Source organism: Bacillus rossius, chromosome 5, assembly GCF_032445375.1.
Source record: "Bacillus rossius redtenbacheri isolate Brsri chromosome 5, Brsri_v3, whole genome shotgun sequence".
NCBI classification, from domain to species: Eukaryota; Metazoa; Arthropoda; class Insecta; order Phasmatodea; family Bacillidae; genus Bacillus; species Bacillus rossius.
Window position 1 is genome coordinate 64824433 of NC_086333.1, and position 23456 is coordinate 64847888.

The following is a 23456-nucleotide window of genomic DNA, read 5'->3' on the forward strand; positions in this document are numbered from 1 at the left end:
GTCGCACTCGTCACACTCGTCACACCCGTCACACTCGTCAAACTCGTCACGCTCGTCACGCTCGTCACACTCGTCGCGCTCGTCACACCCGTCACACTCGTCACACCCGTCACACTCGTCACACTCGCTCGCCGACCGCTCGTGCACCGAGTGCCACTTTACCGACAGTCATCTCGCTGAAAGTCATTTAACCGACAGATAATTCACTGAATGTAATTTTAACCGACATTATTTTCTCCTAAAGTCATTCAACCGATAGGCAGTAGAGCGACAGGGTTTTTTGCAGACAGTCATTTAACAAATCGTATGCAAGGCGCAACAAGTCAACTACATTTTAAAACTCCCGTTTATAAATTACGCAAGACGAGAAAATGCAATTCAAGCATTGCCCAACTTTTTTTTTGTGTTGCTTTTGTTCTCGCCTTCTGTATTTAAAGTGAAGTGTTCCAAAAACTTTGAAAGAAAAAATCGTACTTTAGGTTTGTAAAAGGTTGCAATGATCTTTTTTTATATTAAATACTTTTAATTTAATAAACCTTCGTAACAATCAAAACAAAGAACACTTTTAAATAAAATTGTTGAGAATATCATACGTCTGTTATAACCATGAATTATCAACTAAAAAAATGTACGATTTAAAGTTGTAATGTCGGTGGAGTCTTGCGACTTTCGCTTAAAAAAAAAACTGGCGGTTTTCTGCGTTAGCTGTTTATTGCTCTTGAGTTTATAGAGAAGCTCATATCCGGCATAATTAGGCCTATGAGGCCATCGTTGGCTCTCGAATTGCCGTCAGAATTTTCGAAATCAGATGATTGTAACACAGACACGTATACGCTTCATTACAAATAATACTTAAACACTACATCAAAATTATTGAATGTTGGGGTAATAATTTGACAGGCACATATTAAATTTCGCTAGTAATGAAATATCGAGGACTAACTGTTTTGAAACTCGGACAAAAAACAACGCTGTGCCTATAACATTTCAGAATCTCGATGACGTTAAGAGTTGCGTCCGCCGCGACACGTGATGCCGACACTTCTGTCGGTAAGTTGGCAATGCTGGCGTCACGACAGGGCGCAATGTGACGGAAGCGAATTTTTTTTTTTCGAACCAATCGCGTACGACACATCTATGACGTCAGCGCAACTAAAATGGCGACGGACTCCCCGATTGGAGATTTTTTTTTCCTACTTCCATCGCTTCGCGGGCACTTTTTCATTGGTAATAAAATTATTAGACGTGTATTTTTGAGTTTTAATGTACTAATTTGTTTTATATATATATATATATATATATATTAAATAGGTCACTTACAATGTATTTTATGAATAAATACAAAAATTTCGATCAAATAAGATGTTTTTTAAAACAGCCCATATTAAAAAAAAAATTGTATACTTCGATGGCTGCCGTACGGGGGTTGCATATGCAATGCCAAGAAGCATGTTATTTGTAGTTTTTTGTTTCCGTTTGTCGCGCGGTTTAAAATCGCGTGTTAACAACAGTGCGATATTTGCTTTCGCGTCACGTATGTCGCGCTATTCTGATTCCAGCATAAGCCGTTCAATGTTGGGCACAAAATATTTACTCTGCTCAATTCGAACGGGTTTTTCTACGGCCATAATGAGTCTATGGTGTGCAACCGCGCCCTCTGAGCCGACTTCTATGGCGCTTTTGGTCTAAGCGTCAACTCTGGTGCGTGAAATACTGTGTTCGAATCCCGAGCAAGGCGAGGATATTTGTGACGTTACGACAAAAAAAACGTCGTGGTCTAGAAAAATTTTTTGAGACCAAGACGCCACCTTTCGGCTCCTATCTTTCCCCTTTAAGGGTGTGCGTCTCGTTCCAGGCCATTATTTTATATTTACGTTTAAAACGGTTAAACTTGTAGACGTTTGAATGGCCAAAATTCAACAAAATTAAAAAATCATGTCTTTGCATACTTCTTGCATAATTAGCTGACAAAGTTGAATTTTTCAATCAGGAATATGGTTGGTAATTTTTCACCAAGTGCGCATATTAATCACGAACATTTGCACCCATTATATTACACTAAATGAATATATGTTGAAAATATATGTGACCGTACAACGAACTCAAGGGAGGTATCTTATACAAAATTTCAGTTTCAGCCCTTAAGGCCGGCCACGCCCAGCTGGGAACACTTGCGGTGCCCATAGCTTCAGATGAAACCGAATATGATTCGAAATCCGCTAAATATATCCGAGTGGTGCCTTATTTACGAAGAGTTTTAAGAATTCGCTGAGGGCGGGTGAGTATTGCTGTTTCCGTATTTCGTGTAAAGTGTTTTATTTTTATATATAGAAGAGTGACATGAAACTACCCGGTAGAGATTCTTGAAAACACTCAAACGTGGAATCATTTGCCCGTCATATATATGTAATGTAATTGTTACCACTAAGATATCCATGCGTTCTTTAAATGATTCATGCAACGGGGAATTTTAAACTGATTGCAATTTCTGGGACACATGCCATTGCAGTTCTGCACTGTTTGTCACGGGGAGAAATTAATTAGTGCAAAATAATAAATTATAGTTAAAATATAAACCCACATCTTTTAGTTCATCTTTGGGTTTATCTGTTTGACATCAGACTGATCAAGGCTTGTTTTCTGTGGGTTTATGTGTTTTTTTAACTTTTCATTTCTTATTCTTTTTCGTTCATGAATTTTTTATCATGGCAAACATCGCAATACCTACTGCAATGGCGTGTGTCCAAGAAATGTCATGAGTAGAGACCGGAAAAATTCGCGGGTTCAATGACCTCCAGGATAGACTCCAATATCCTCTAGACACTCGGGCAAATGCCGCAAATGTTCATTGGCTGCTGATTTGTGATTCGTCTCGACTGGGTGGCCTGTGATTCGACACTTCTTATGAGTGAGGGTCTCTAATTGGCCCCATCAGTCCTCCAGATTAACAGTGAAAAAATTGCAGAAGCAGCACTGAGGCATAATTATTTGAATTTTAGCAAAACACGAAATGAGCCCGCGAATTTTTTCAGGTCTCTAGTTGTGAGATGAGAAGTCCTCAGTTGCGCCGCGCACGACGAGAAGTGTGCGCGCCAGAAGCCCCGGCGACGACCGGGAGGTGACTGTCTGGACGCACCTGGAGTCCTTGAAGACCTCGGAGGCGCCGCTGCTGGCGAGGAAGACGGTGTCGTCCAGCTTCCAGTACTTCTTGAGCTGCGCGTGGCGGCCCACGTCGTCGTCCACCACGTACAGCAGCTTGGCGCGCGGGTTCTGGGCCAGGTTGGACAGGTGGATCGTGCCTGCGGGGGTCCACCAGCCGGGAGTCACCGGCGAGCCGCCTGCTTCCCCCGACTGCCCTCGCGCTCTTGGCAAGCGGGTCGTTACCACAACGCCGAATGTCAAAATGGACCACAACGCCGACAGCTAGAAAACTTCTGTGTACCACAACGCCGAAATAACAACTGAATGAATTTGTGTGAGTTTCTTAAATGTACCTTAACGCCGAAATACCACAATCAAACCTAACCTTACCTAACCTAACCTAGCGTAATATAACCTAGTCTAACCTAACCTAGTCTAACCTAACCTAGTCTAACCTAACCTAACCTTTGTGGCAGTCCTGCAATGACATTTTTCGGCGTTAGTGTATTTCGGCGTTGTGGTACACAGCAGTTTTCTAGCTGTCGGCGTTGTGGTCAATTTGGCATTTCGGCGTTGTGGTGCGTCCCCTTGGGGGGAAGCTACAGCGCGTTTCACCCGGCTGGCACTTCGTACAAACTATACACTGTTCAAAACGTTCACCTTCAATTTACGAAGAACGCCGGTTGCAAATAATTAATCTCAGGGATCTTCGTGAATTGATGGTTATCCTCGTGAATTTACGGACGCTAGTTTCACTTTCTTCGAACGTGAATCCAGAAATAATAATTATTTTTAGTACGTTAACAAAACATTCAAAAACTGGTTAATTCTACAATAGCAAGAACACTCTTCTTTCGTCAACAAGTGTTTACCTTTGTTTAGAACGAAAACATACAACTCGGAAATCGAAATACGTCGTAATTTTTTGCGAAGATTCAGTTATTTGAAATTACGAACTATTCTCCGTTGAAAAGTCCGTAAATTTACTGTAATTTCTAACAAATCAGTTGATATTAAAATGTGTAAACTTTACGAGTTATGCAATTTTTCCAGATCGCGTTTACAGTTATGACTACGTCATCTCTTTTTTTTTAATCGTGGGATGTAAAAAATTTCACTTCCAATTTGTTTTGTCAAATAATGTTGGGCTGTTATGACGTTGCCCAAAAAGGTCACTAGTGCAGCCATATGTGTTTGTCAAGTTTGATGACTTGAGTTCCCATCAAATCATTTGCATAAGTATGGGACATGTTCTAAAATATGTTGGATGTTGGATGCAATCAGCCAATCAAAATCGTGCCTATCGAAAACGGGAAGGCGAATAACAAATGAGATTAAAAGGTTATAAAAAATGAAACAACTGGAATAATGATAATATGAATGTCGTATGCGAAATAATTTTGTGTGTAAAATGGTAATTATGTTTCTAAAACATTAAAATAAAAAAATCACTGAACATTATTTTTTGTTATTATGTAAAGAATATTACTGCGAGTTAAATATGTATATATGTTTAGGAAAAATTATATAAATACGCAAATGTTTCATTCAGCACTGTGATGCGTTATTTAATTTTAAAATTGGAAAGTTTTGAGATAGCTCAGACTAAAAACAAACTTCGGTAGCGTGACATGAATTAAAATAATAAAAAATAAAAAATTGAGGTTGTGGAGAAAATTGAAAGCCATTTTCCGTCCAAAACCACCCCTCCAACCCTGCTGCCAAATGCAGTTGCAGACAGATATTTGACGGTGTGACGGGGGCTGGGGTGCAGAGAAGAGTCCGCCGCGCGACCTCTTCCGGCACATCGTATTCCAACCAATAGGTTGGCACCCTCGCGCCCTTCAAGGGTGGATTGGGAGTCGGCTTACAGATCGATTTTAACTTTCCAGAGCAAGTAAATTAAGACAGAACTGTATGGGGATTGCTCCCCCCTCGTTTGATCGGGAAGGTGTTGGAGCTTCAGCTGTGACCAGATGCTAGGGCTACCCATCACCTCTGCGCCCTACCTCACCTGGCTGACCAGACAGTCGGCTGTGTTCTTAGACCTTTGACCTTCTCGACACTGCTGCCTCGCCCGGGACAAGAAAGAAAGATATTCTTGGACCCCTCATACCGTTAGCCCTCCGGGTTTTTAAAATTCCTGAAAATTTTGATGTAATTATTATTTATTTAAAATGAAATGGAAAAAAATACAAAGTTGTTCATTAATTTTAATTATTATTTAAATGTACTTTTTTTTCCATCTGCCGTACGTTAGTGATTTATTTTGTTGTTTCTCGTTTATTTGAATTTTGGATTCGGATCCGGACTTGGAAATCTCTGGAGGTCCGCGGCTGGAGATGGTTCCTGAAGGGCCTCCCCCCCCCCCCCTTCCCCCGTCGGAAGGCAGCAATTAGCCCGGACGCTTTTTTTTATTTTTTTATTATTATTATTATTTTTTTTTTTTTTTTACTATCTTGTTGCTCGAGACGAGCAGAGGATGCAGAGCTAATTTACCATGAATGCCTTCTCCCGAGCTCGCCAGCCTTAACAAATTGGGATTTCTCCCAGCGCTCATAGGGTCGACCCCAGGAGAGTTCGTATGAACTATACGGTACTGCGTGAGCATCGGAAACAAGAGTCAGCCTTTCTGGCGTCCCACGGAGGTCGCGAGTCTCGGATCCCCCCGTCTGCGGCAAGGTGTGTGCTTCTGGGCTCCCGCGGTGGGCCGGAAACCGTGCCCCCTACACAGTCCCCCTCTGGCCCACCCCTCGCCACGCCTCCAGTGGACAGCTGACTGCGCGCAACGCAACTGGAGGCGTCTCGGGTGGCTTCGGGCGGTAGCCTACAACTCACATAGTTTCGGTTCCCTACCACGTTCGTGCAACTTCGGATTCCTCTCAAAAATTGAAATTTTAAAAAAAATTCGAAGGGTTAGGTTAGGTTAGGTCAGTCACAGCGTGCTTGTTTTCATTGGAAACTTCCGATTTAGCGGCTGAAGTGGCGTTAATACCAAAACGCAAAACTTCGGAAATCTTCGGAAATTCTTGCAGGGAACCGAAACTATGTGAGTTGTAGGCTTCCCGGCTTCGGGCGCGAGGCGCGCCGTGGCCGCTTCTGTCCCTCGCCTCGCGCGTTCCACGGTCAATATGTACACAGAGATGATCACGAGAAAACTACGTCAGTTCCGAATTTTTTAAAAAAAAAATTTTTTTAGAACCACGAGCTTATTCAAAAAACTGCGCCATCGGTATTTTTTTAGCGCGTTTAAAACAACAACAAAAAAAATTTTAATGTTGATTAGTTTTCCATAATTTTTTTTAATATAAAGAATGTTCCGAAATTCACGCAAGATTTGGATCGTGCGACCATTTGTGCATTTTCAGTTTTTAATTTAAAAAAACGTGTGTTTTTATATCACAATTACTTCTTGGGTGGTTTACACTTTATAAACATTTTCAAGTGTATTTATATACCTACGTGAGGTTAATTTCCTATATATAACTTATTTTAACTATAAATTATTACTATAAATAATCAAAATTGATAAATTAGAATAATAATTCAGCATATTTATTGATTTACATCGTTAATTAAAATTTATCTCAATTACGCGTACGTAAGTACAAGCACCCATTTTTAATATCTACACTGAGAGAAAGGTTTGTTTGCCTCAACAAAATATTTGTTTATATACGGCGAAATAAACATATTTTGTATATCCAAACAAATATTTTGTAGTAGGAAAGATACTGTTGTCCCAACAAAATGATTTTGTCAAATCAAATGCATATTTGGTTAGGTGTAACCCATTATTTTTGTTATTACCGAGTTTGGTTAAACTAACAAAATAGTTTGTTCCACCAAATAAATATTTGTTTCGCCATTTATAAACAAATATTTGTTTGATTCAAACAAACCTTTTTCTCTGTGTAAAATCGTTCCTGAAAACATTCGTTTCAGTCCTTCTCACTTGCCGGAAAATCTAAGAAATGAAACTTGTATAGGTAGGTATGGGAAATTACTCATTTCAGAAGAAAAAACTTGAACGAATTTTAAATGTCGCTTAAACAACTGCCAGGCTGCCGCCTTACCTGCTCGGCTGATGAATTCTTTTACTCACCAGCACGTCCCAATCCAAAAATGGCGAAATTGATCACACCGGTGGACAATGGGCTGCCGTCTCCCAGACTTAAGTGCTTCAGGTACCTGCAACAGATGAGGAAGGTTTGGAGTTTGAGTTTAAAGAAAAATTCCGAGTTCGATTGGACACGACAAAACAGCTTTTACTACGCCCGGTAATGAAATCCTCGAAACAACCTCTAAACGACAACAAAAATTAATATAGTAAAAATGTGTGTTTTCGTTTTATGCATATTGGCACGAAAGTGGTGAAGAAACAACATTGTCGTCAAACGTCGTCACTAAAACCATTGAAGAAAAAAAATGCAAACCATCGTAAGTATAAACACACATAGAATGTGCACAGTGTTATTTTTTCCGTTGGACTGGTGTTCTTCCCTATACAATTAACTCCCTATTATCCGCGGTCGGATGATCCGCAACACATCGTCGGACTGCTTCACTATTTAGAGGAACGATGTGCAGTTGGCTGAAAAACTTCTGTTGGGGAAATTCAATCAAGAATTAAGAAAAGATGTTTCCAAAGCAAGAAACAAAAACAAGTGACTGATTTTTTTCAAAAAATTGTAAATTTAAAGAGTAGTGCTATTTTAGTGTCTAATGAAGTCTCTGAGTACGTACAGTACTGTACCATTGTTACGAAGTAAGTACCGAACACTTATATGTTTACATCACTGAAATGTACTGTATGTTAATTATTCAGTAAAATTCTGAAATTTTAGCATCACTTAATAACTTTTACTGTTAATTGTAACTTAAACTGTACATAATTTTTTAGATTTTTAAGTTGAAATTTACGTTTCCTTTTTTGTTTCCCATTTTCGGCTCTTTTGCTGATTATCCGCGATTTTCACTATCCGCGGTGGCCCTGCCACTTAATTTCGCTGATAATCGGGAGTGTACTGTATATGGGCATCAATTGGCTTACACTACAGCATGAGTCGGCATTCAATCGACAAACATGCGGTGCACGTTCATCACGAAAAATAATAAGTTGAAAACATGCTACGACTTGTCTAAAGTGCTTCCCAGGGTTGGTAATCGTCTTTGAAGTTTGAGCTGAACAACTGGGTTATTACAAATAATGGAGAATGTATTTTAGAAGGTACACTAGGCGTCTGTGCAATGTTAAATGGTGTATAATGTTAAAACTGAACTACATTTTGCAACAGAAGTCACTGTAGTAAAATTATTTAATTGGACTAATTTTTTTAAACTCATATTCCTTTCAACTTTTTGTGACGCGAAAGAATAGTGTGGTTTTTAATAGAAAAAATGTTACATCAGTGACAAGTGTTGCAGTAATTGCATAAATTTATTAAATTATACATTATAAGGGATCGGAGGAAATCGCGTTTTTTATTACCTCTACGATAGACTCCGCAGTATTCTGTTCACTCGGGCAAATGCTAGGTACCTGCTCATTGGCTGCCGACTGGTTAGACGTCTGTACGTCATAGCCTGTGATTCTGTAATTATTTAGTAGATTGTTTCTCATTGGACTAGAGTATTTTCTGTAAAGTGCGTGCCAATAGCGGAAGCATCTTAGAGGCATGCACATTTGAATTTTCTCCTATCGCGAAATGAAAATGCGAATTTTACCGGTCCGTAAACATTATTCAGACGCGTTCTGTTCAAATTCTCAGCTTCAGCTTAAATACCTTGGAAAACACTTTAGACTATACGATGTATTTATGTTTTCAAATTATTATTTCATGATGAATTTTCATCTGACGTTTTTTGGTAGAATTTCGTAAGGGGAGCTTGTGTATATTGATTTCCCGGGAACAAATCATACATACTTATTTTTGCCTGCAAATTTTATACCACCCAATATTCCTCCACTGGAAAAAAAAAATGTGTGCGAGTCTTTCAGTATTCGTCAGTGATTTGTAAACATCTAACATCGGTAAACAAGCAAGTACACACCAAAAATTTTAGACGTGAATCCCACACCTATTTCTGCGCCCACCGCTAGATTCCGCTGCCTAAATCGTAAACGTTCCTTGCCCTCATCACTCACAGATAGCAGCACGTAACAAACGGAAATTTTAAACTAATACAAACGGCTCCGATAAAAGCGAAAAAGACTTGAAAAATTCCGAAAATATTGCTTTGGACTTGATTTCAGACAAGGAATTTTGTTCAGATACTGCCCGTCGTGTTATAATTCACTAAGCAGTTAATACTTTAAAGTTTCCACACACGTTAGAAGTTATAGTACTTCTGTGGCATTACTAAAATATTAACCTAAAACATTTAAAAACACATATGACATTAAATATATGATTGTATTTTTTTTTGCTTAAACGACTGAAATCAGTCGGTAATTACTTCCTACAAACAAACCTTTACCTTATTAAGCTGATTCAACATTTTTATATAGTTTTAATATATTACAATGTTATTAAAAAAACCTTAAGAAACCTACAAGTGGCGAGATTTTAACCACGTCCTAAAGGTTAATAAGCGTTTACACTCACCTCTGTGCTACCGAGACTGTTGACATAGTTCAAGGAGAATCTGTATTTTAATCACTGTAATGCCACTGTAATTCTTAGGTATTTTAATACTTGAGATTTTATTTTTAATATGACTGTTTAAGTTCACCCAATTTATTGCGGGGTGATTTCACGATCACGAAGTTTCATTTGGTACGTACCCCAATGTTTACGAAAGTGACTATATATGGGTTTATGTTGATACACGTTGTGTCCTACCAAATGCCTTATACAGAGAGCTAAGATGTTTACACATCAAAAAAAAAATTCTTTCTTTGTTCGCCCACGGTAGTGAAACATAGTTTACACACTCCGTGAAAAGGGGGGGGGGGGGGGGGGGGGGAGAGAAAAAAGGCTAAGGTTTCGAAATTTCGAAACGTTTTTCCCTATCTTGACGTTCGCCTCGAGCTACTTCACTTTTTTTCCGTTTGTTAGATGCTCTGAGTGACGCATGTCACTGTCAACTCGGCATGTTCGTTAGAATCTATTTCCCATCAAGACAGCAGCAACTTACAGGCGTGTAGCTTGTCACTGGCCGATCCAGGGGAACCACCGTTTGTGTTCTAGCTTCGACGGTTAAGTAGTGTAGCCTATGTTTTATTAGTAGCGACATGTAATTTTTTTGCGAAAAGATTTTGAGATGAGCTAAGAGTTAAAACACTGTACCATCGTTTGTGTTTCGTGATTGGTCGATTTTCTCCCAGACAGGGACTTGGGAAAGGTAGATCAGGGGGGAGGGGCGCGGGCAACAGAGGGGCCCGGTTATACTTCAAGGCTTTTTAATTTGTGGATTTACCCTGATAGCAGGACGAAAATTACAACTGGAAACCTTAATTTATGCGATATGCTCGTATCACGTTTACAGTCGTGATCACAGTAACTTTGTACAAGAAAATCTGCCTGGTAGAAAGTTATGATAACATTCCACGAGGAGAGAGAAGAAATATATCTACAAGATATTTTGTTTCAACTCAGATGAGTAGGAGGTTTGGTCATGGGCGAAAATCTGTTGGATTTCCCAGGGGGGGGGGGGGGTTAGGGAGGGAGATGGCATTTATCATTTCCAGTAAAGAGTAATTATTTGACAAGTGCAAGCGGGCCCCTTCAAATAAGGGCTTTTTGATTCCAGTGAGGCCCGCCCCCCTCCCCCCGGCTACTCCAGGATCTGCGTCCATGGGCCTGGTTATCGCTTGGTGTGACAGAATGTTAAAAACTTGATCAGGTAATGAAAATCTGTCGGTCGCGACGACAGGTGTATGTTGTGTGAGGGACAAGTTGTTTCAGGATAATGAGTGTGACAGCTTCTGTTGCAGCCAGTAACTCAGGATTATTTAAGCTCCTTGATTTGCCTACCTTGCTCATTCAGTTTTGGCGTGTTGCGGTGGGCACAACGCAAACATGCAGTTCGCGAAGCAAGATTGTGTTACATATATATGAATATTTTTTTTCGAGCAAGAGGTCTTGGAATATAAATTAAACAACCTTTTAAGTAAAAAGATCCGAAATCTCCCGCAAGAAACAGTGGTGTGTATCGCTGAACACGCAGATAATAAACAGGGTATCTTTAAATATTTTTTTTTGTATGGACAAATATACAGCTAGTTAAATCTTGTTCGGAGTTATAAATATGACAGATGATTTGTTAATCTCATTGAAACGTGCTCTTTTTTTATTTTATCTATTTATTTAAAAATTCAAGTCACGTAAAATGCAATGTGCTAATTTTTATGCAATACAGACATATATCAGGTGCTCAAAAGCGAAAATAAAAGTATCAAAATGAAAGATAAAACAGATTTATTTTATATTGGATATGTGTCATCTATCGGAGACGAAAAACAAAGTAAGGGAGAAAATAATTCGTTCAAAATTCCTCATTGTTCTCAAGATTTACAAGACAAACATTTCTAAATCTACTCTCCAGCCTCTAAAATTGCTCAAAAAATTAACCGACCTCGATATTACTAGTTTATTTCCTAATGAGTGTGTTGCACTGCGCATTTTCTGCGTGCTTCCTGTTTTCTGCTGCTCAAACAGAAAGATCTTTCAGTGTGCTTAGCATAATAAATAACTCCCGGAATATCAATTATGGGTCAACAAAGACTTATTGATCCAGGAACATTATGCATTGAATCAAGACTTGCGCGGGCGTTGCATTTTGATTATATAACTGAAACGTTCGCTGATATGAAAGCGCGAAAAAACTAATTTTAAATTATTATTGACTTTTAATTTGTTCGGTATTAAGAATGTTATATTTTAAGTTTATTAGTATTATGTAAATTGAAAATTTTTAAAAAGAAAATTTTCGTAATTTTTTTTAAAGTATAAAGGGATAAAAAATAATGTTTTATTAAGAGAAACATCAAAAAGAAATTTCTTAAAATTATTTTAAAAATCACTTAGTCTTATCCTTTTTATACGATTGTATAATCTCTTAAATATTTTTTTTAATAGTGAGGGGTTTGAAGAGTTGTGTATTAAGTAATATGGAGATGAGATTGAGGAGTTGCAACCAAACATCATTTTCCAACAAGATGGGGCACCACCTCATTGGAGCCATAATGTTAGAAGTGCTCTTGATGAAATGTTTCCAAACAGATGGGTCGGCCGTGACGGACCAGTTGCATGGCCTCCTCGCTCTCCAGATGTAACACCGTTAGACTTCTTTTTGTGGGGTTACGTACAATATTACGTGTACGCTACTCCAGTACCTAACATAAGGACACTGAAATGACGGATCACAGAACGTATCGAAAGCGTCAATGCTGCTATCCTTGGCCGTACGTGGGCGGAGATCGAGTATCGTCTGGACATCCTGAGTGCAACAAAAGGGGCTCACGTTGAGACGGTGTGATTAGAAAACAAACTTTGGGACGCGTGGAACATAATGGTTACATCCACCACCGTTCATCTCTTCCCATTTGGTTGTAGTAACAGTATGTAATGGTAACGGGACTATATGGACATTCTGTATTATTTGCCCCCAGCCCCTTAATTTCTCTCGACTACCTGGCTCTCAGGTACAAGTCTACTGTCAGCACACAATCACAATAACTCATTCCTGAGGCAAACACGTCCTGAATGGCCAGGCCAAATAAGGCAATGGCTTGTGTATTTATGGTTCGTCTTAAGTTATATAACAACCAAAATAACAGCAGAATTATTTTATTATTGAATACACAATTATACAGGAAATACCTATTTTACATAATATTTTTATCCTTAGTTTAAACCATAAAAGGCATCCTTAAATAAATATAGAGAAAATTCCAAGATGATAAGACAAAATTAATATTATAACTTCGCTGTAGTTCTAGAATTCGGTAACTAAATTACACTTATCTAGCTTTTTGTAATGCTGATTTATAATAATTGATTATACTTTTCCGGACACAGATTCTCGGGGTTACCTAAGGTGAAAGCTGATAGTCGAAAGAATTATTAACTGAAACTCTCTAACACGTAATATTCCCCAGAATTTAATTTATTAATTTAGTTTTAGATAATATTATGTAGTTACTTTTTAAACTCTATGCACAAGAATTGCAATTCATTTATAAAACGTATTTTCTGCCCCTGAAAGCTATGTGCATAGTAAACTACTGAAAATTACCACGAAAGGTGCGCGAAGCGTCAAATACATGACTGTGTGCAACTCGCTCGTATAAATCCGGGATTTGAACTTATTCGCCTTTGTGATGGAGGATGTAGAGAGGGTGAAGGTAGAGGGGGTGAATTATCTGTAGAGACTGGAAAAATTCGTTTGTTAAACGAGATCCAGGGGGAACCGCATGGTCCTATACACACTCGGGGAAAACATTACAATGTTAGTTGGCTCGTAACCAACTAGACGTCTCTACTGGATTTCTGTTGATTCGTTAACTTTTTTGTTGAAAGTTTCTCGTTCACTCAACAGCTCCGCAGTTAAACCTTAGGCCAACCGCAAAAGCAGCATAAAGGTAAAGTGGTTTGAATTCCAATCTATAGTGAAATTTTTTTGTCTCTCCGGTCATTCAACCACCGTAAGCCATAACCAACTATCTAGACTAAAGCGCGGTTCGCAGTTTTATAAAAAAAAATTGGTTGTCTGTAAAGTTGGTTTACGGACGATAGTTTAACGTGACGTCATATCAAAACATTGATGAAATGATTGCATACTTTTATGAATAAAGTTGAATCATTTTTATTGAATTATCACTATTTTGTATGGATACAAAGAAGGAGTGAAATGAAATCTACAATTTAATTGATAAATTTACTTTTATTTGCACTCATTAATTCAAATATGTTTATTACTTTAACGAAGAGATTATTTTAACCATAACTTTTATACATGTTTGCTATTTAACTTCTTCCAATCTGTGTTATTTTGTTAAGGATATGACGATGATAGGAAAAGTAGGAAACGAATGGGAGTGTTTAAAGTTTAATGTGCGTCGAAAAAGTCAAATCGATGGTTATTCCAATCGAGTGGAAGAGAGATGTGGCGCAAGCGTACAATGAGCGTAACGGGACACAGCGTAACGGGGCAATGTTCGTAACGGGACACTTTTTCGTGCGTGCAGCCGGCGTTCATCGATTTATTAGACGTTGTCACGTCAAAAAATGAGCGAGTGCACGTATTTGTGAACCAGTCGGTTCGAAACTATGTTCTATGCGTTAAAGTTTAATTTTTCACCAGTTCAAAACTTTGCTCTTAGAGGCGATACCTCACTAGAATCACCGGCGGGCATCGCTCTTATAATTCAACTTCACTGACACAAGCACACCTCTGACTAGGCCCCTGAAGGCTTCCAACCTGCCAGGAAGCTAATTGGCCTGTTCTACTTTTCGCGGTCTTGTTCTAACTCGTAGCAGAACTCTTGGTAGGATGTCTTTCCTTCTAAGCCTACACACACATAGACAGACACTTATCTGGCCCAGTCCACTGATAACGGTTTAACGTTCGTTCGCCGATAGCCGAGACCAACTCATGGAGATACAGCGGATGCATCCGTCTCGTGATCAGACGTGGGTAAAGTTGGTACGAATTAGTCAGGAGTGTATCTGTGTTAGTGAGGCGGGATGATAAGTGCGACGCTTGCTGGTGATTCTGGCGCGGTATCGTCTCTAAGCGCAAGGCAGTGGACTGGCGCGCGGTCTTCGCGTTGTGCACAGGGCAACTATGAGATATGAACGGTAGCCATAGCATTAAAAGGCGTATGATGAAGACAAATGTGTAATGCAAGTCCATAGAGTACTTTCAAGAATCTGAACTGGGCTTTTCATTCCTAAATATCATTCTCTAATCACGCGTTTTAGCCCTTTTCACTCTCCTAAAAATACAGTTTAAAAACGAAATACGAAAACAGAACTACTCACCCGCCTCAGCGTATTCTTAAGTGCTTTTTATGAACAAACACTACTCGGATACCTTGAGCAGTTTTCAAATCGCATGGTTTCTTCTGAAGCTATGCACACCGTGGTGGGGGCCTTAACAAGTATAGAGCTTGAGTAAAACTGTTACTTGGTATTTATTTTTTTAAACTTTATAGTTTAAAGTAATCGCAAAAACATTCGTGCAAACATGTGAAAGTATTGAACAGACACTGTCTCGAGAGCACACGTGTGCCATGTAACTGACACTTGACAAGCGCACCACTCTGTTGTAAGAAACAGCACAATCTGACGTCACTTTTCAAACACGACATCACTCGGAGATAGCGGTTGGCTACTGTGACATGTCCAACGATATCCGTAACCTCAAGTTATGTGGTGCATACGAGTGGGTATTCACTTTGTTTTGTGTTGGGTTGAGTCGTTTTGAAACTTACTGATTAATACTAAATAGATTTGTTTCGTAATATTGATTTGTTGTATTTATAAGTTTTATTTTGTAAAGTCATGGTATAGATTCATTTTTTTTTTTTTTTTTTTTACATTTTGATAATAGTGTTTGGTGTTTTCTAGTAAAAATTTAGACCAGCATTTGTGAGCATTCATTAGAAAAACTTATAATTTTTTTTTACCAATTAAGAATAAATGTTTACATTAGTTACTTCAATATTATGTTATATTTATGTGGTCTTTTTCGAACTATTCAATAATTTTAATTTTATGTTTATTTTTTTCACTACAATTAATTTATTTTATTTTCCTATGGTTAGTATTAGACAAGGTGGTCAGCAACTTAACTTTTGTTTTTATCAGTACTCCAGTAAAGACGATATGGGCAAACAATTTTAAATTAGTAACATAGTGATACGTAGGCTATCCCTCCAGCCATGATTCACACACATACACACACATACATACAAATACTTTTCATTGCGGAAAACATTTGTTCCGATACCAATGTTTCCTTATGAGCACTGCTGGCCGATTTAAACCTTATCTTACGGAGCTGGACCTGTATATATAGCTACTTGCAAACAAAATTATCAACAACTGTATTTCCGTTTGGAGGTCAACAAACCGCTACATGATATGCTTGAATCGGCCTTATGTGACAATTGATCGGAGGAGGAATCCAATCCGCTTATATGTTGCACGCCAAACTATCTCTCGCGGGCAAGGGCGTCGCCAGGGGGGGGGGTAGGGGGGGCAACTGCCCCCCCCCCCGCTAGAGCCCTAGAGATTCAAAAAAAATGTTGCCAAATGCAAAAAAAAAATACATACTTTTCCTAAAACTTCCCCCCCTCCTAGCCCATCGGCTGGCGACGCCCTTTCTCGCGGGACAGGACTGGTCTGGCGTGGTCTCCTAAGACATGGGTTAGCTCGGAGGTGTTTGAGACAGACCTGCAGCGTCTCAGCATCAATGCCACCCCAACTTCCTTAAACACCATTGGGGCTAAGATGTGGTTGACTCGGAGGAACCCCACCACTGAGTATCGCATGCCGCCTATCCGAGCCCATCAGAACACAGACAAGACAGCCTGTGATCTGGCCGAAGCACATGCAGCTTCTACTAGCTGTCCAGGCTGGTGCCGGGGCTGTACGAGTTCATGCACAGAAAATAATTGTCTGTGCTTTTACAAAAGATTCCTTTAGAAACCAATTATCAAGAAATAGTGTGCAATACTACGAAAGATGTAGGGGAACCTGGGGCAAAATGGGGTATCTAATGGTTGGAAGGTAATAAAAGTAGTTAGAAATGTTACACATTGATAAATTTGATGTAAAAGTGATACTTTAGTCTATGAAGAATAACTAAATCATAAATTGAAAATTAAATATTACTATTGATTTTAATAATCAACATTTAAATAAAAATGTGCATTTTGCCCCATTTTGCCCCTAGTATGGGGCAAAATGGGGTATAGTTATAATAAATTTGGAAACCAATAATTTGAATTTTCTAAATAAGTTTAATAAGTTTAATATATGGCTAACATTAAGTATTAAATAAGAGCACACAATTATGTTGAATGAAAAGACATAAATTTATGGCAGTTAGTGTACACAGGGTTCACAGATGTGAACCACTTCGTCACCATCACTGTCAACACCAGCACACGAATTGTGAGCCCACTTTAAACATCTTGAACAATCTATCCATCCTTCATTTGACTTAGAATAAAAGTCATGGCAGTACAGGCACTCCGCATCGTCATCTTGACTTTCTTCACTCTCACTTATTGAGCACTTGAGGAGAGGAGACTTTATGTTTTTCTTTCTTTTCTTTTTTTGCTCATCTAAATTGAGCTGTTTCTGTGCTGTTCGTGTCAATTTTTTGGTCTTTTTATTCTGGATGCCTAGTCATTCTGCCTTATAGGGAGATGCAGTAAAAATTGATGTTGTTCCCTTTTACGTGTTTTCCTCTTTTCGCCTTGTACTACTTTGGGGACAGGTAGAACATTTTCAGGAGAACAATTTGGGAAAGTGAAAAGAGTAGCTCTACTTTGAAAGGATGTTTCAGGCAAGGTGGTTGAAGTTGCTGTTTGGAATTCTGCATCTGCCGAGTTAGAGCACCCTTCTTGAGGGTCATCTGTGTGAGGAATTTGCAGAGGTAGTACAGTGCTTAGGACTATCAGCTAGTAAACCTATGTCAGTGGGATCTGCAGGAAGAATATCTACTTCAGTGAACACATTCCTATCAAGAGGCCAGATACCAGTCTTCCGAAAACCATTGATGGCAGTCAACATAGTTGCAGCCTGCAAGTAAGCTGATCCAAACAGAGATGCAAGCTGAAATAAGGTCACTACGCGTCCAGGATGAGAACGCAACCATTTCCTCACTTCTTCTTCGTAATACTTGCTGAGGGTGAGGGACTTCATGAATGATACATCTAGTGGTTGTAGAATATGGGAACAGTGAGGAGGAAAGCACAATAAAATAACACCATTTTCCCGGGCTGTATAAATTAGTTGAAGGTTTTTAGTATGAGATGCATGCCCATCAAGCAAGAGAAGCACTGGTGATTGTTTGGACGCTCTAGAAAAGATAACAAATTTATTAAACCATTAAATAAATTATTCCTTTGTGATCTATCCTTTATCTTCAACCTCAGCCCATGATCCAGGAGGTAGTCCTGTTTGAAACTCTTGTTGCATCCTTTTCCTTGGAAAGATTAGCATAGGTGGTATATAAACACCAGCAGCCGAAAAACAAATTTCTGCTGTTACAGTTTCCCCTCTTTCAGCTGAAGTCACAGTACCAACCTGCCGTCTACCCCTCTGAGAAATAATTCGGGAATGAACTTTGGGATTAACAGTGATTCCCATCTCATCAACATTATAAATTTTATCTGCAGTGAGGCCATATTTGTCAACAACCTCTGTTAAGAGATCAAAAAACTTCGATACTGCTACTTTATTGAAGCCCATTGCACGTGCCGCCGATGTAGCTTCAGGTTTTCGAAGAGAAATTTCAGGATGCCTTAGAATTTCAGAGACACTGATTTGTACATTTTGTATAAGTAGATTTTTTAGAATAAATAATCTATGCAGAATATCATAAAATGTCATTTCAGTATTTAGTTAACCAAACATGGGGCAAAATACGGTAGTAGGTACCCCGTTTTGCCCCTTGAGAAACATTTTTGGTTACAACCTTCTAGCTAAAAATGTACTTCTAAAACATTAGATGGCATTCATAAATTGTCGCTAAAGACATGCACTGTTTAATTAGTATAAGTATAAATTTTAAATAAGTAAGTATATTTAGTTACCTTGGCTGGAATATCACGGAAACATTGCAAAACGCACAGTCTGAAACAGCATACTGCCACTTCTAACGAACTGCGAACAACAAGATGGCTCCGGATACGCTGTGGCGCTGTGTTTCACTTTGGAGTTTAAGTTCCGTCTACACATAACAGGTGGCAACACGTTGTTGACGATAAAATCATGGTACCCCGTTATGCCCCGCTTCCCCATTCTGCCCCAGGTTCCCCTACCTATCTTACATGTAACTTTGTACAGCGCGTGGCTATGGTGATTTATGCACATATTAAATACGTTCTTCGAGATAATCCTGAGTATCTTACGAAAATTGGCGCATAGTTTTATATTTCAAGTGTTGTTTCATTTAAGCATAATTATTTTTAAGCCATGGAAAAGATAATCGAATATTGAACTTTATTTTGTTTTGTTAATGTGCGCAGTTAACGGGAACGATTTGCAAAAAAAAAAAAAAACTTTAATTAAGTTATTGGAGGTACTGGGACAACACAAAAAAATTAATTTCCGGGTAAATTTCCGAACCCAGTATTACCGCGAACACTATATTGTAGAGATACAGTTGTGCTCATGTATAATATTTGTAATTGACATAAATATTTCTGTTCCATTTACAAAAACAAATACAGCGTGTTTTCAGTACATGCTAGGTCTGGCATAAACTTATGCCTTTAAAACCATAAAAATCGTCAAAGAATAACTTGTACTAAACAAAAAAAAATCAGAAGCAACATAATTTTGGATACTGCCTCCTTAAATCTGCATGGATGATGCTAAACAGCAAGTGTCTTGAACACTCTAAAACATTTTTTCTCTACTATTACAAGGATAGTCCTTTGCAACTCTGTTGCCAACGATATCACTTGTAAGCTTGCAAACGTAGTCAGTGCGAAGGTCAGTGGGGTATCCGGACCCGTCCCTTCGAAGATTAAAAACCCCTTAAGATATCCGAGTGGTGTCTGCTACGAAATAAATAATAGTTTAAAAAACTAAAAAAAAAAAAAAAACATGCTTTTATAGAAAATCCAACTAAAAAAATTGGTTGTCTGTAAAGTCGGTTTACGGACGATAGTTTAACGTGACAACGTCATAACAAAATATTGATAAAATGATTGCATACTTTTATGAATAAAATTGATTCATTTTTTTTATTGAATTATCACTATTTTGTATGGATACAAAGAAGGAGTGAAATGAAATCTACAATTTAATTGATAAATTTACTTTTATTTGCACTCATTAATTCAAATATGTTTATTACTTTAACGAACAGATTATTTTAACTATAACTTTTATACATGTTTGCTATTTAACTTCTTCCAATCTGTATTATTCTGTTAAGGATAGGACGATGATAGGAAAAGTAGGAAACGAATGGGAGTGTTTCAAGTTTAATGTGCCTCGAAAAAGTCAAACTGATGGTTGTTCCAATCGAGTGGAAGAGAGATAGATGCGGCGCAAGCGTACAAAGAGCGTAAAGGAACACAGCGTAACGGGGCAATGTGCGTAACGGGACACTTTTTCGTGCGTGCAGCCGGCGTTCATCGATTTATTAGACATTCTCACGTGAAAAAAAAGAATACAGATTAAGAATATCATAGCAAATTAGCTACTTATAAATTATTTTATAAAGATTATTGTTATACTTATTGGGCTACAACAATTTCCTCCCAATCATAGCTTGGCATGTCTCATTCACAAGCAACAGGAATTGTGTTTCCTGTTACTGTAAGCATGTCTTGCATACATTGACATGCGTGTTTCATGTATTTAATAACATTACTATATATGTGTATTTATGACTTGTTTTTAAAGACATCATCGAATAATTAACTTAAGAACAAAGAATTAAAATTAATTAAATGAAAACCAAATTATGAATGTTCGGTGTGTTCAGAATGTTCAGTTTCTTCAAGCAAAATCATTACTTAAATTCGTACTTGAAAAGGTTGTTGCGGTTTTGCAAGTGATATCGTTGGCCACTGAGTTTCCAAGGATTTTCCTGATGAAAAGTGCAACCAGGGCCGGCGCGTCCATACAGGCGAACTAAGCAACCGCCTAGGGCGCCAAGTAGCTGGGGGCGGCGCAGCACGACACATAACAGCTGATATAATATGTTTAACGATTATTGAAACTAGATGAAAATGGATTTTTGTAACAGCTTAGAATGTTTATATTGATATAAGTAATTATTCAAAGTCCACGGTGACCTGTTTATGATTTGTAATAAGTAAAAAAGGTAAAAAAAAAAAATAATAACACAAGCCTGCTTGCATTTGATTGTTGACAAAATCTTAGGCTTACGTGATGTATTTTGAGGCAAGGAAAAAATGTTTTGGGGTGTCCGGCGGGTTGCGGGAAGGGGGGGGGGGGGGCATTAAGGTTTTTCGCCTAGGGCGCCAATTTACCTTGCACCGGCCCTGAGTGCAACATTTGTTTTACAGTGCACGCGGATGGAGCTCGGAAGATGCGCCAGCAGACGGTACTCACTGCTTGTAGAGGTAGTCGCTGTCGTGGCCGACGCTCTGCGGCTTGGTGTAGGGAGACGGGTCCACGAACTTCTTGGTCGCCATGGCAACACTTGTCCGCGCGTGCACGTGAAACGGTCCGCGAGCGAAGCAACACACACACACCCCCCGGCTAGCCGCGGACAGAACCCGGAGGCGACGCCGACGAAGCCATTTATGCGCCGTGCCGGGGGTTAGCCGAGGTCGGGCCCCTCTGGCGTGGCTGACGCAACCTTGCCCCCGTCAATGGCGTCCCTCCGCTCTTCGCTCATTGGTCGGCGCGGGGGGCCGTGCGCAGCGCCGCTGCAGCGCTGCGGGCGTTCCCGCAACTTTCGCCGTGTCTTGCCGGCGCTCGTGCGGAGCGGACGGATGGACGCATTTCCTACGTCTGCGCACGTCACGGACGTTGAAACACTCTCTCTCTCTCTCTCTCTCTCTCTCTCTCTCTCTCTCTCCCTCTCTCTCTCTCTCTCTCTCTCTCTCCCTCTCTCTCTCTCTCTCTCTCTCTCTCTCCCTCTCTCTCTCTCTCTCTCCCCCCCCCCCCCCCACACACACACACTTCGTTAATCAATTTTTATATATTTTTTTTAAATTTTGAAAACGGAATTTTCCATTTTCACGTAATAATCAACGATAAATTTTCCTCTCTTTTTTTTTGTTTATTTTTCATCATTACTTTTATTTAAAGGCTATTTCAAAAAAAAATAACTCGATACCTTCCTTGCATTTGTTGTTCTGCCAGAAATATGTGAACATATATTCTCTTAGTCTAATATCACGGGTGTAAAAAAGTATTGCGAAGTGATGATAGTAACAAAGATTTTGCGCCTTTTTTTTACGCCCGTAATATCACATTAATAGAATATATGTTTCAAATATTTGTGGCAGAACAGTAAAGGCAAGGGAAGTATCGAGCTGAAAAAAAACATAAACAGCCCTTCAAAAAAGTAATGAGCAAAAGAAACAAAAAAAAATCAATCAGACTTCTAGACCGAGCCTTGAACCCGTGTTTTTGTACATAACTTAACTATTTACATATTTCTTAAATGGTTTTACGAATTTTGTGAGTATTTATTTTATAGTTTTGACAAATTTCAAATAAAAACCCCTAGAAACCTGACATCCTCCGATTTTTAGGTAAACCGAATTTTAATTAACTTATGAATGATATCCTAAAAATGACTAGTCCTACGACAAAGATTACATACAACCGGTTGATTCTAAAATTGTATAACACACACTTTCATGCTTTCAATTCATGCTACGATCGAATCATTTATAGTTCTCAAACTATTAAATAGCGCAAATTTAAATGATAAATACCATTTATAAGCAACAATCTATAGTATTGTTATTGATTCAATTTAAAGCATTGGTAGGTAATTTACCAAATTTAAAATATGGAATAATTGAAGAACGGTGTCTACCAAGAAGCCGGGATGTACGACCGTCAATTTACGTCTGGTTTATGTAACGTTTTCCGTCTAGAATTACTCGTTACTTCAATCATGAGGTCCTTGAACGCTCCATTTAAATGCTACTTGAGATTTATTAAAATAATCTTATTACCAGTAACATTTAATATAAGAGTATTAACATTGCCCTCTACGACTATTTCACGAATTTATTTCACTCCAGGATAGACTCTACTTACCTATAAATAAACAGCCCTTTTTTAGGATGCCCATCGGCCCATCACAAAGATACATCCTTTTAAGATAGTGCTATTAGTTAGAAACTTTGCGGAAATATCTAATCTAAAATAATAAAGAAAACATGGGTTTTACAGTGTTTTATGAAACAATCAATACCTAAGGTATTGAAATGGGAGTGCAAAGTTTGTGATGGAGTAAAATTTCAAAACGTTTCTGTTGATTAAAAAATTTGCCGAAGTATTGTAATAAATAAATATATAAATTTAGAAAGTCGAAACATAAATAATAACATTCACGTAAGTAACGCAAAACGATAAAAAACAATTTTATATTTAGAGACTTGGTTACTTAAAAATAATACTATT

The 23456-nt window shown here is 38.6% G+C and overlaps 1 protein-coding gene across 1 annotated transcript in view; it reads right to left on the minus strand.

The window, feature by feature from the left end:
* The window catches only part of LOC134531905 (myo-inositol 2-dehydrogenase-like), a 34273-nt gene extending 12448 nt beyond the window's left edge, over nt 1-21825 (minus strand). Inside the window, exons 1-3 of the mRNA XM_063367938.1 lie at nt 21420-21825; nt 7247-7332; nt 3137-3299 (exon numbers count right to left, since the gene is read on the minus strand). Of these exons, the coding sequence (XP_063224008.1) occupies nt 3137-3299; nt 7247-7332; nt 21420-21502 (332 nt within the window). The 5' untranslated portion in view covers nt 21503-21825. The remainder of the gene's footprint in view (nt 1-3136; nt 3300-7246; nt 7333-21419) is intronic.
* Between the last annotated feature and the right edge of the window lie 1631 nt (nt 21826-23456).